The 14227-nt window shown below is 41.1% G+C and overlaps 1 protein-coding gene across 6 annotated transcripts in view; it reads left to right on the top strand.

Annotated features, from left to right (window-relative positions):
- Positions 1-13073: 13073 nt before the first annotated feature.
- Positions 13074-14227, top strand: part of RELN (reelin) — a 357738-nt gene continuing 356584 nt past the window's right edge. For 3 of the 6 annotated variants that reach the window (XR_015743791.1, XM_087934253.1, XM_087934257.1), the window contains exon 1: positions 13250-13681. Coding sequence is in view for 5 of the 6 variants with exons in the window: in XM_087934253.1 (XP_087790379.1) it covers positions 13417-13681 (265 nt within the window). In the remaining variant the exon portion in view is untranslated. Of the gene's footprint in view, positions 13682-14227 lie in introns of all 6 variants that reach the window. The other 3 variants (XM_087934255.1, XM_087934256.1, XM_087934254.1) reach the window with 3 other exon arrangements.

Below are 14227 nucleotides of genomic sequence, written 5' to 3'. Positions count from 1 at the left end.
GTGATGAACTAAGTTGGCTGGTGGCAGCAAAAGTTTTCCTGTAGTTGAGTATTGCGAAATTTATTGTCTGATGGATGCCCAGTCTCCAAGAAACAGTTTTGTTGTGTCTTCTTAAAGACACAACACAGACACAACTTATTTTCCAAAGCACCAGAAGGCAAAACAAGAAATAGTGGATGGAGCCTAATCAAGGAGAGACACAACTTGGAATTAAGGAGAAACTTCCTAACAGTGAGGACAATTAATCAGTGGAACAGAAGTTGCCTTCAGAAGTTGTGGGTGCTTCATCACTGGAGGCCTTTAAGAGAAGACTGGACAGTCATTTGTCTGAAATGGTACAGATTCTCCTGTTTGAGCAGGGGGGTGGACTAGAAGACCTCCAAGGTCCCTTCCAACTCTATTCTGATAGGTAGACAGACAGACAGACAGGCAGGCAGATATTGTAGATAGATAGAGAGACAGATACTGTAGATAGACAGACAGACAGACAGACAGATACTGTAGATAGATAGATTAGGTAGGTAGGTAGATAGGTAGGTAGATGGATGGATGGATGGATGGATAGATAGATAGATACGTAGATAGATAGATACTGTAGATAGATACTGTGGATAGATACTGTAGATAGATAGATACTATAGATAGATAGATGATAGATACTGTAGATAGATAGATACTGTAGATAGATAGGTGATAGATGATAGGTAGATACTGATGATAGATAAATACTGTAGATAGATAGATAGATAGATAGATAGACAGACAGATACTATAGATACTGTAGATAGATAGATAGATAGATAGATAGATAGATAGATAGATAGATAGATAGATAGATACTATAGATAGATAGATGATAGATACTGTAGATAGATAGATACTGTAGATAGATAGATGATAGATGATAGGTAGATACTGATGATAGATAAATACTGTAGATAGATAGATAGATAGATAGATAGATAGATAGATAGATAGATAGATAGATAGATAGATAAAGAAATTCTGCAGTTGACAAATCTTTTGCATAAAAATTACCCCTTCTCTGCAGTAAAGCAACTTATTTAGTCATCTTGAGTCAGTGAAGCTTTTGCTGCTTGCCAGTTATTAAATGTCGAGTTTCTGTAGTGAGGGATTTATTGCTCAACCTGCGTGAAGCCTGACAAATGACAGAATGAAATACTCTGAAAGAGCTTCAAGATAGACCAGGCTTCCCTAGGGTGGTTTTATATATATATAACATTCTTACAGTAGAAGTGTAACATATTTTTCATACCTGTGTTTCCGCGAAAATAAGACCCAGTCTAATATTTTTTTGCCACCAAAAAAGGCACCAGGTCTTATTTTTGGGGGTGGTCATCCAACCTCACTTGCATGAGTTGCCCCCGGCCTCCTTTTCGCTGTCAGGAACTACTGCAGCCAGCAAGGCTTTCCTGAAGGCCTCTGCAGCTGATAACAAAGCTCTGGATCTACCAATCAAATAGAATAATCAAGAATGGGACTCCTAAATTCCTTTATGCATTTCTACTGGGATATGCAGCACTAGCCATAAACAAAATACTATTCAAGGGAAATGTAAACTTTATGTGCTTGCAATAATATCAGAGCGATAAAATATTGCAAGCAAGGATGCTCACAACATATCTAATGTGCATTTTTAGTAGCCAAAATGTATAACAAATATAGGGTTCCATGCTCGCAATAAATGACAATAAAGGTTATCTTATCTTATTAAAATGGTCTATTAAAATAGTTTTAAATCTGTGCCTGGATCTTTACAAATATAAACGGAATGTCAGATCGTCTTTTTTATAAGATCGGAAGAATTAACAAAGCATGTAAAATTGCTAATTAAATTTTAACATGAAAGAAAGGCCTCTGATCTATAGGAAAAGCAACATTTTCTACCAGATATAGTTACCTTTCTGTTACTATCATTCTCTGTTGTAATTCAATAAACACCAACTTGACAACAAATTAAGTGTTTCTAGAATACACAGCAAAAACAAATTCAAGCTTGGCCTGTAGTTGTTACTGTGTTTCCCCGAAAATAAGACCTTCTTATAATTTTTTTTGCCACCGAAAAAGGCACCAGGTCTTATTTTCGGGGGAAGCCATCCACTGACTAACCTCACTTGCGTGCATCACCCCCGGCCTCCTTTTCACTGTCAAAGGCCTTCAGGAATTTCTTCTTCTGTGGCTGGCAAGGCTTTCCTGAAGGCCTCTGCAGCCAATAACAGAGCTCCGGATCGATCCGGACTTTCCCCCTTCACATTGTTTGTCAGAAAGTCACAAAAGGGGAATCATATGACACCCCCTCCAGGATGCTGCGACTGTCATAAATGAGAGTGAGTTGACAACTGTCTGAATTTTGATCACGTGACCATGGGGATGCTGTAAGGGTTGTTAAGTGTGAAAAATGGTCACAGGTCACTTTTTCCTGGGGATATTGTAACTTCAAACGGTTACTAAATGAACTGTTGTAAGTTGAAGACTACCTGTATATACAGTATTTTTCCTCAAGCTGCAATCATTCCTCACAAGGCCACATTGTACAGATATATTTTGGGGGGACATCAATGGAGAACAGTATAGCAGAGTGGTGCAGTGGCCTAGAGGTGGAGCTCTCGCCTCACAATCAGGAGGCTGTGAGTTTGATCCTAGGTAGAGGCAGATATTTCTTTTTCTGGGCACAATGAGAATATATCCACTAAACAAAACTCCGCATTGGCAACAGGAATGGCATCTGGCCAGTAAACACTCTGCTAGCTCCATTCAGTTGCCCAGACTCCACCCTGCAAGGGATTATGGGGTCATTAAATGATGATGATCAATGGAGAACAGAGTCATTTCTTTTGTGGGATGCCCCATCTCTATCATGTGCCAACCTTGTTACAATTTGGGGTTGCAAGTTCTATTCTCCGTAGCCCTGGGTATCTCAGGATGCTGCTGTTACCGACAGGTGGGATTTTATTTTGCTGTTGGAGTTTTTATTTCATTGCATTTTATATTGCCACGCAATCTATTTTTAATGTTATATATTGCCTGGGGATGCTTTGCATGACAGGCTGACTATAAATATTTTAAAGAAACAACAAAATAGTAACACGGTGGCTCTTTCTTTCTTTTTTTTTGCATCGAAAGAGTTAAAACAAGAACCCAGGAATAAAGATTCAGAGTTTCAAGCCTTTGTCCTAAATTTATGATATGCACAACATGCACAATAAAATCTCAAAGGCAGCTTTCTCTGAAACACAAAGCAACACAAGACAAATATTTATTTTGAAAAGATTTCAGTACCTTTATTGTTATATACATTCACAACATGCTAATTGTAAATGGAGACTGTGATGCTATTATATAAAAGGTAGCTGTTAATTCTGTTCTTCTGGCAAGGCAGGATGTATGGGCCCAAGCATCACATGTCTCATGATATCACAAAGATGTTGTGTATTGTGTAATTTGCATCTAACATAACCAGACAGATACTTATTAAATAATTGGCATGTGTAGTATATAATGGCAAGTGCATGATGATGCAAAACAGAACAGAAAAACAGAGTTCAAAGAGACCTTGGAGGTCTTCTAGTCCAGCCCCCAGCTAAGGCAGAAAACCCTATAACATTTCAGACAAGACATTGTCCAATCTCTTCTTAAAAACTCCCAGTGATGGAGAATTTACCACTTCTGCAGGCAAGTTGTTGCACTGATTAATTGCTCTGTCAGGAAATTTCTTTTTTTAAAAATAATAAAGTTTTATTTGGGTTTTCACACGTACAAAATACAAGTAAAACATCTTTTTTGAAAATAGCATGATCCCGGGTTGAACTTTTTTATACAGACACAAAACTCAATTTCATGCTCCTTTTTGTATTCTATTCCATATCTCATACTATTTTACATTTTCTATATAGTTTTTCCCCTCTTTTAATTTTCTCAATTTTATTTTGATTATCTCATCTCAATTCAAATCATTATATTTATACTTTTATCTGTTCTGTTTCAATTTCATATTATCTTTTCTCATTAAACAAATTTTCTCCTGTAGTTACTAATTGGAGTATGACACCTTTATATCTTTTAATTACATCCATTCAACTCTTATTTAAACTTCAATATATACCTTAAGTTTATGACCTTCAATATAATACATAATACATAACTTCCAATCGAATTCTGCTTGGTACATTCTTATAATACACACTATATTCTTTTTTTAAAAAAAGAAAGATTGTAAATATATGTAATTATAAACCCTCATTCCATTCCAGTTCAGTTCTATCATTAATAATCATTAAAATCTTAACATCTTTAACACTACTTTTCAATTAAATATCATACTTCCTTAAAAACACATATAATCTCCATAATTAATTTTTCCCTTATTTCTCTTCACATATGTTTTATAAATCATTAAATATACCTTTTGTTACATTTATTTATTGGTTCTGTCAGGAAATTTCTCATGAGAGAAAGAAAGAGAGAGAGAGAGAGAGAGAGAAGGGGGGGAGAGAGAAAGAGAGAGGGAGAGAAAGAAAGAGGAAAGAAAGGAAGGAAAAAAGAGGGAGGGAGGGAGAAAGAGAAAGAGAGAGAAAGAGAAAGAAAGAAAAAAGCAGGGGAGAGAGAGAAAGAGAAAGAAAGAAAAAAAGAAAGAGGGAGGGAGGGAGAGAAAATATGCCTATGTGATTGTAAGTGTAAACATTACTCCCAAAAACTTTAAAGGAGGTGGAGCTACCTGGGCACATCCAGGTTACTTTGCAAAAACTAACCAGGGGTGGGATTCATCCAGTTCGGGTGAACCAGATATTAAATTTACATCTGGTTTGCTGAACTGGTAGTTGAACCGACCGGCTGGCCCCGCTGGCCCCTCCCTTCCCAGGAGTCTCCATGCAGCCCGTTTTGGATGCAGGTAAGTACAGGTCTGTATGGAGGCTCTGGGAAGGGGAAACCGGGCTTTCCAGAAGCACTGGAAGTCCGGAACAGGCCTGTTTCTGGCTTCTGGAGGGCCCCTGGAACCTGCGGGAGGCCATTTTCGCCCTCCCAGAGGCCCGAGGGAAGCCTCCGGACTCTGGGGAAGGTGAAAAACGGCCCTCCCGGAAGTTCTGGAAGGCCACACCCACCATGGCCACGCCCACCCAGCAAACGGGCAGAGAACCTGAAACTAACCATGGTCAAATCTCATTAGGAGATTGGACAAGAGACCACTTAAAAATCTCAGATAAATTGGGTAGCCGAGGAAGTTGAAAAAGAATCCAAGAAGGTAATGTTAAATTATTTCTGTACTGTTGTCAAGAAAACAAGATGGATTTGTTCAGATGACCATCAGGAATGAGTTTAACATTTCCTTAAATTTCAGAATATACACACTTTAGTTCTTGAAGTAATTTTCAGAAGCATCAAAGTATCTGGTACTATGTTACAATGACTCGTCAACAGTGTCAAATGGCTTTTTGGGTGAACAGAGTCCTGTTAATACAGGTATTCCTTTACTTACAACAGTTCATTTAGTGACAGTTCCAGTGGACAGAAACTTTTGACTGTTTTCCACACATCAGTCGCAGCATCCCCCTCCACAACCATGTTACTAACTTAACAACTACAGCAATTCACTTAGCGACTGTGGCAAGAAAAGCTGTAAAATGGGGCAAAACTCGCTTAACAAATGCCTTGCTTAGCAACAGAAATTATAGGCTTTCACATTTCCCATTCAAAAACGAAAAAAATCCTGATAGAGGAAAACGTGATTAAGAAAATATTAGGAGGTGCAGAGATGAATAGATTAACACTGGCAATTAAAGCAAAAGAAGAAACTGAATACTATATGGTCTGGGATCTATTTTATCAATGGTTGGAAAATAAAGAAATAAATTAAAATTGAATATATAGTGAAATAAGTCAAAATTGTTATAATGATAAAACATGTAAGGGATAATGGTTTCTAAAGAAAATGTAATTATTGATATTTTAGTAAGAAATGTATGTGAATTATAATTGTTTGCACAAGATATATGTACCCAGTGACACACTGTTTAAATGAAAGATGTTGTGAATTTATTAGTTGTAAATATAAAATTAAAAAAATATATTAAAAAAGAAAGAAATTATAGGCTCATTTGTGGTCATATGTCAAGGACTACCTGTAATATTTCATGACATTATATAACATTTTTAAAAGCCTAAGAATATCTAGTTCTCCATCAAAAGAGTTGTGGGAACTTGCGAATTAAACAACGTTTAAAAACTGTTGAAAGAACTTAACTTTAATGGCTGCTTACTGAATCAAATCAGAGATTCGTTCAGTCTCACAAATGGCTAAACGGATATCTTTCGGAAAAGATGCAAGATGGATGAGAAAATGAGAGAGCGTGTTGAGACTCAGATAATATATGGCTATTAAGGATCAAGAGAATAGTAATCAGGCAGGTCGTATATCTTTTAACTGCTAGTGATAATCTTATCTTCCACAAATTTGTCTAACCGGCTTCTGTAGTTGCCCAGATAATCCATCTCCACTGCATCGTAGAAATAAATTAAAGAATTAAATTTAATGCTGCTCATACAAAGAAGTATATTTCATTTCATTTGGAATCGGGTCCCCATCTGACTTCCCTGAGATGATTTCAGTTCTACTATTAAATAGTCAGCTTTCCCTGTTCACAGGATCTGTATTAGAGGATTTCTACAGTATGTGTTTTGCGAGTGACGGTTGTGAAATTCATCAATACTAAAAATTGGGCTTGTTGCATTGATCCTGAATGACAATGGACTACATTTTACAATGAACTTCATCCTTAAAAGGACCATTTGTGACCTTCAAATAGAGTAGAGTAGAATAGAATCAGAAACAATGGGATGGAATGGAGTGGGGTAGGGTAGAACAGAACAGAACAGAACAGAAAATATGGAATGGAGTAGAATGGAATGGAATAGAATAGAAAATATGGACTGGAATGGAATAAAATAGAATAGAAGATATGGACTGGAATGGAGTGGGCTGGAATAGAATAAAACAGAACAGAATAGAAAATATGGAATGGAATAGAATAGAATAGAAAATATGGAATGGAGTGGAATGGAATGGGGTGGAATAAAATAGAAATGAATGGAAAATAGAATACAAAATTTGAATGGAATGGAATAGAATAGAATTCTTTATTGGTCAAGTATGATTGGACATGCAAGGAATTTGTCTCCAGAGCAAAAGCTCACAGTGTACATATAAACATATGTTATGTAGTTTTGTGTTAGGCGCTTTGTGCTTAAAATTGTAAATGATTGCATAAGTGTTTAGGCGCTGGTAGAAAACATCCAGCAATATTTGGGCAAGACTTAAGAGATTTTAGCTGAATTTTACATTTTTGCGGGACATATAACCTCTAAAAGTATGGAAAAATTGACCATATTGCTGAATAGTGAACTTACCCTTAATGCCATTTTCGATAGATTATCTAATTAAAGAAGGTTATTGGAGGTAGAGACCCTTTGAGAGCTATATGCAACTAAATGTCATTTTAAAGTATGCTGATTAGTGTACATTTAAAGTGACAATAAAGTTATTCTAAGTCTTATTTTAAGCCTAACATTATTTTAATCCTAGATTTTAGATTTTACTTATTTATTATTTTATACTAGAATTTTTAATTGTACATTTACTGAGTGTTTTTATTTGTTCTGGTCTCTGGTCTATGATTGTAATAAATTAAATTGAATGATTGATTGATTGATTGTAGGGTATTAAATACATTCTTCAAAACTGCAAAGAAGTTAGACTTTATGTGTTAGTCTACATGTATTGTTCCCATTTTTTTCATCCATGGTCCCGGATCAGCAGAGCTTGCAAATTCAAACTTTTGAGAAGTTCTGGGAAGATACCTAACTTGGAAAAGTAACCTGAAAAATGAACAAACATAAGATAAAGGAGAAACGGGTCACAATTACAGAGAGACCTTTTGAATTAGCCAGATTAAAAGGAAAAGAACGAATAGTTTCAGATAAATCTTTAGAAATGCTCAGATTAATTTTTGCAAAACTCAGAATCCTTCCAAAGTCCCTTCCTCTGCCTCATTCATAAACTTTTCCATTCTTTTTGTTTTTAAAGATATTATTGGCTGCATAGCACACATCTCCATTTGAAACAGCTGGACCTGTTTTTCATGCTGCAAAGTTAGCAGGTGGCATCTCTGAGCATCTCTCAATTGCATATTCCTTTAAGAGCGCCAAGTTTTAGGTATGCTTAAAGAGACTCACAGAGCATTAATCCTGGGGAATATTAACTTCCTCAACGATAGCATCTTTTTATTACTCTCATTCCCTTCCTTGGAATACCTTGGATGCATCCAGGAAAGTGAAGTGGGGCAATGTTTAAAATGGGATTGTATTGGCAAAGCCACCTAACATTTGTCAGCGCCTGTATTTGGCAGTCGTGAACGTGTTATTAGTCTGTTGTGTTTGCGAGCGCTGAAATCCATGAAACAAAAATTTCTTTTTTAAAAAAAGGGCATTTTTTTGGTTGCATTCGTGGAAACCGAGCCAGCTTGAATCACAAGCTTTCCAAGAGCTTCCATTAGGCTTTCTGGAATAGGTCCTCAAACGAGAACTTTATCCCCCGGATGCCCGATTTGCCTTCACCGCGGGAGAGAGTCGAACTGTGCCTTTTCACCACCTCATCCAGTCCTGTCAAAAATAATTGTGTGTGTGTGTGTGTGTGTGTGTTTTAATTTAAAAACCTCCAATTAACTCAGCAGGGAAAACCTGTGAAAGATCTCAGCAAACTTGCAGCAGGTGAGCAACGATTTTGGAACTGATTTGGCCGCACCTCCAGGTAAAACAGATGGCCGGGCGTTCCCCTGGGCCTGGGGTGTCGAAGGCACATCACATGTACAGGAGCTGGGCCAGGGACCGCAGCCTGCCGACTGTGTGAGGGAGGGGAAGAGAAGATCCAGCAAAGGGGAAGCTGTACATCACTATATTCTTTCACCTCTGAGAGAAAAAGGAGAACTTAGCTGTGGCGAGGAGAAAACCAGAGACAACCCCCTGGGTCAGCGGTCTCTAACGGATGGAAACTGATCAAGGAGAGAAGCAACCTAGAACTAAGGAGAAATTTCCTGACAGAACAATCGGTACAATGGCTTGTCTCCAAAAGTTGTGTGTGCTCCAACACTGGAGGTTTTCAGAAGAGATTGTCTGGAATGGTATAGGGTCTTCTGCTTGAGCAGAAGGCTGGACTAGAACAGGGGCCACCAACCTTTGGGACCTCAGTGACCACCAAACTCATTATTTTAAATCCCGGGGACCACTAATATGAATTTTGACTGACGGTGGCTTGCTGATGTTGGTGGGAGAGAGAGAGAGAGAGAGAGAGATGATTTAATCTCTCTACCCCTCCCACCCATACACACACATACATAAATACACAGAGGCAGGGTGGGATTCAAATTTCTTAACTGGTTCTATGGGCATGGCCTAATTTGTGGGTGTGACTTGGTCATGTGAGTGGCTGGGCATGGCTTGTATCTAAATATTATAAATATTTATGTAAATATTGAATTTTTTATTTAAAAAAAGAGCAACTTTTATCCAAAATCAGGCAAAGTAGGCAGGCAGATAGAGTTGTTCACAGATTCATTCAGAGATCTATCTGTCTGCCATCGGTTAGCTCAGTCTGTCACATAAAATTTGCTAGCAAGCAAACTCACAAAATTATCTCAGTATGTAAGCATTGAATTTTTTATAAAAAAGGTGCAACTTTTACCCAAAATCAGGCAAAGCAGGCAGGCAGATTGAATTGCTCACAGAATCACATATTCATTCAGAGATCTATCTATCAGCCATTGGCTAGCTCAGTCTGTCACATAAAATTTGCTTGCCATGAGTCTGCACTGAATAATAGAACCTTCAGTTGTCCTAAGGGAGGTTCAGCTGTGCTTAAAAGCAAAGCCAAAGATTGACTTAGATAAGATTTTAACAGGTACTGATGAAAAGGTGATTAAAAAATTGTTTGGATATTTATTAGAAATTAAACTAGAAGAAGAACAAGTTAAAGAAAGTATGATTGCTTGGGGGAAGAATTTTGGATATGGGATTGATCTAGAGAAATGGCAAAAATTGTGGTCTCAAAATTATAAAATGACAATGTCAACAGCATATAAAGAAAATTTGTATAAGATGTTTTACAGGTGGCATTTTCCCTCCGACAAGAATAGCAAGAATGTTCAAGAATAAATCTGAAAAATATTGGAAATGTCATCAGACACCTGGCTCATATTACCATATGTGGTGGACGTGTACGGATGCTAAAAAATATTGGACTAAAATCCACACGTGGTTGGAAAAAATGACAAAAAAGCATATAGATTTGAAACCAGAGATATTTTTTATTGGGAAATTTACCTGAAATATATAGTAAAGAACTGAAATACCTGATTGTAAATGTATTAACAGCAGCTAGGATTGTATTTGCTAAAAATTGGAAAAATGAGAAAATACCATCATAGGAGGAAATCATTAAGAAAATATTGGAATGTGCTGAAATGAGTAGATTGACATTTGAAATCAGAGAACAAGATGATAAACTATAAAATTTGGGATCTATTCTATCAATGGTTAGACAATAAAACATAGTAATGAATTGGGATCTATTCTATCAATGGTTAGACAATAAAACATAGTAATGAATTGGGATCTATTCTATCAATGGTTAGACAATAAAACATAGTAATGAATTGGGATCTATTCTATCAATGGTTAGACAATAAAACATAGTAATGAATTATGTAGATTTTTTAGAAAATAATATAAAAAGATGTATTCTTTTCTTATTATATCTACAAAATGATTCTAGGGTAGATTTGAGATGATAATATGAACTGTCATAAAACAAATTAAGTAAAATATGATTATTTTGTAAAACATGAATGAATAAAAATATAGTCATATGATTGATTAATAATGATATTAATCTATTTAAACTTGATTGAAAATACGAGAATATATACAATGTAATTGTAATTGAAGACTACAAAATGGAAGCACAAAACAATTTGTAAACCAACCGGCACACTGTATGTATATATATGGAAGATGCCTTGATGTTCTTGTGTTTTGTTTGTTTATGGTTGTTTTAAAAACAAATAAAAATTTTAAAAAAAAGCAGAGCCAAAGATCTAAAGATTAGCTAGAAAGCAAGAAATCCAGTGGTTTCTTGCTTTCTAGCCAATCTAAATCTCCTGGCACAGCAGAACAGCTGATGGTCGTAGGGGGGAAGAAAGGAAAAATAGCAACTTAGCAGGCAAGTTTGCCAGGTAAAGAGTGAGTGGGCAGGAAGGGTTCCCGCCGACCACGTGGGCAGTGCAGCCTTGTGTTCCCACGAAGCCTGGATTAATTGCTTTGGGGGGTGTTTGGGGGGTGACATTTCTCTGTGGACCACCAAAATTTTCTTGTGGACCACCAGTGGGCCACGGACCACCGGTTGGTGACCACTGGTCTAGAAGACCTCCAAGGTTGCTTCCAACTCTGTTATTCTATTATACTGAAATGTTGAATCAGCTGGTGCTCCCCCTTCCAACAGTTCATCAAAATGCTCCTGTGACTCTTTCTGGAACTCTTCCTTCTAGGAGTCTTCTACCACGCCTCCTGAACCTACCCTGTCTCAAAATCCTCTCTCTATTATGATGTCCTGGCTCGCTACGTCCAGTTCAACATCGTTCTTATCATGAGACGACCAAGATTGTAGCCTCATCAGATGATGGCGGTCCTCCAGCAGGTTCCCTACATTTACCATTAGTGAAAAAATTGTCCTAGGTTTCAGTGAACACTTTGCACCATTTGATTTTGAAAAGTGCCCATGTGAATAAATAAGGCCTCATTCTGGTAGTATGAACTGAACATGTGGCGATTGAGAAACGAGCAGAATCTGAATATAATCTTATTATTGACTAGATGTCCGTCCATCCTTTCTTCCTTCCTTCTTTTCTTTTTCTTTCTTTTCACTCCTTCCTTTTCATTCTCCTTCCTTTCTCCATGTCTTCCTTCTCTTTTCTTTCCCTCCACTTGCTCCCTCCTCCTGCTCCTTCCTCTTCCTCCTCTTCCTCCCCTTCCTTCTCCTTTCTTCCTCTTCCTCCTTCCCCATTGTCTTCTTCCACCTCTTTCTTCCTCTACCCTCTCCCTCCCCCTCTTCCCCCTTCCTCTTCTTATTCACCCCTTCTTCCTCTTCCTCCTTCCTCTTCTTTCTCTCCCTCCTTCCTCTTCTTCCTCCTTCCCCCACCTCTTCTTCCTCTTTCTCCTTCCTCTTCCTCCTTTTTCTTTCTCTTCCTCCTTCTTCCCCATTGTCTTCTTCCTCCTCTTCTTTCTCTCCCTCCTTCTTCCACCTCTTCCTCCTTCTTCCCCATTGTCTTCTTCCTCCTCCTTCCTCTTCTCTTCTTCCTCTCCCTCCTCCTCAGCTTCCTCCTCTTCCTCCTCTTTCTTCTTCCTTCACAATAAAAGAGGGGGGGAAAGACAATAAAAGAGGGGGGGAAAGGGCGGGGCCGTTCTTTCCCCTCGGCCTCCCGTCCCCGAGAGCGCGCGCGGGTGCCAGTGTATATATGCATGGGGGGGGGGGGTGCGTGTGAAGTAATTTATTTCCAAGCGGACTCTCTCTCTTTCTCCTTTCTTTCATTCTCCCTCCTTTTTCCCTCTCTCCCCCCCATCCCCCCCTCACCAGCAAAACCGCTTCGTCCGCCGGAGGAGCGACAACACGACGAGCGGCCGGCTGGGGTTGGGGCTGGGACTGGGGCTGCAGGGACCGCTGGGCGCCGGGCGGGCGTCCGTGCCGTCCCTTCGGTCGCCTCTCCACCCCCACCCCTACCTTCTCCCGGCGTTTCGCCCCGCGCGCCTCTCAAGTTGCGCCACCCCACCACCCCGACTCGCTCGAGAGCGCGCGCGCGCGCGCCGGTGGGGGAGGGCGAGGGCGCGAAAAGGAGACACCCCATCCCACTCCACCTTCCCCCCTCCCCACAGCTCGCCGCGCCCCTCAGGCTCGGCGAAGGTGTGTGAGGGGAGGCGTTCGGGCAGGCGGTCTCGGCTGTGCCCCCCTCCCAGCGTTTTCCTCCTCCTCTCCCTCCTCCTCCTCTTCCTCCGCGGGGCGGGAAAGGAGCGAGTCGCGGCGTCTCCGGCGGTTGCCAAACTTCGCGCGTTGCCCCCCACCTCCTCCTCCCACACACACACACACACACACACACACACACACACACACACACACACACACACACCCCTCGGCTCTTCTGCTGCTGCTGCTGCCGGTTCCCCTCCCGCGGCCGGCAGCGTCGTCGCGTCAACTTCCTCGCCTTTTGCCCGCCTGGCGCGGCTGCCCCATCCCGCCTGGCGCGCCTGGATGAGCGGCTGCCCGGTGCGCGGCGGCGGCGGCGGCGGGAGCGGCGGAGCATGGCGCTCAAGCGGAGCTCGTCGGCCCCGCCGGTCCGGATTTATCCTCCGCGGCTTTCCCTCTTGCTGCTGGTGCTGGTGCCCGTGATGCTTTCGGCGGCGGCGTCCGCTTCTTCCCGGGCCGCCTACCCTCGCTTCTCGCCCTTCTTCTTCCTTTGCACCCACCACGGGGAGTTGGAAGGGGACGGCCAGCAAGGCGAGGTGCTCATCTCTCTCCACCTGGCAGGGAACCCCACTTTCTACGTGCCGGGACAGGAATATCACGGTAAGGTTAACCTCCCCCCCGCCGTTTTATAAGGGGGTGCGAAGGTCTCGTCGCTCCGGGACCCATCATCCCCGATCAGTGCGATGGGGGTGGGGGGGGGGTGGAGGAGGAGACCACCAGATTGGGGAAAGGTTATTATTTTTGTGGGGCGCGACTCCGAAGAGATCCCCCCTCCCTTGGCCATCCTGATGTCCGCCAGCCGGTCCCGATGGACTCCGAGTCCCATCATCCCCGATCAGTGCGATGGGGGTGAATGGAGGAGACCACCAGATTAGGGAAAGGTCCTTTTTATGGGACTCGGGTTTGGCCCGTCGTCGACTCCAATGAGACCTCCGGGCCAACGCCAGCCGCTCCCGACAGACTCCGAGTCCCATCGTCAGCGATCAGTGCAGTTTGGGAAGGGGCGCGGGGGGGAGTAATAGGAGATCACCAGATGGGGAAAGGGTCTTTTCGTGGGAAGGGTGGATGCGTGTTTGGGCCCTCGTCGACTCCGAGGAGACTCTGGGGCCAACTTGATGTCCGCAAGCCGGTCCCGATGGACTCCGG

The sequence above is a fragment of the Pseudonaja textilis genome, chromosome 5, assembly GCF_049901715.1.
Source record: "Pseudonaja textilis isolate UNSWEBS1 chromosome 5, rPseTex1.2, whole genome shotgun sequence".
Classification (NCBI taxonomy): domain Eukaryota; kingdom Metazoa; phylum Chordata; class Lepidosauria; order Squamata; family Elapidae; genus Pseudonaja; species Pseudonaja textilis.
Note: the sequence above shows the minus strand (reverse complement) of the source record. Positions and strands in the feature narration are given on the sequence as shown.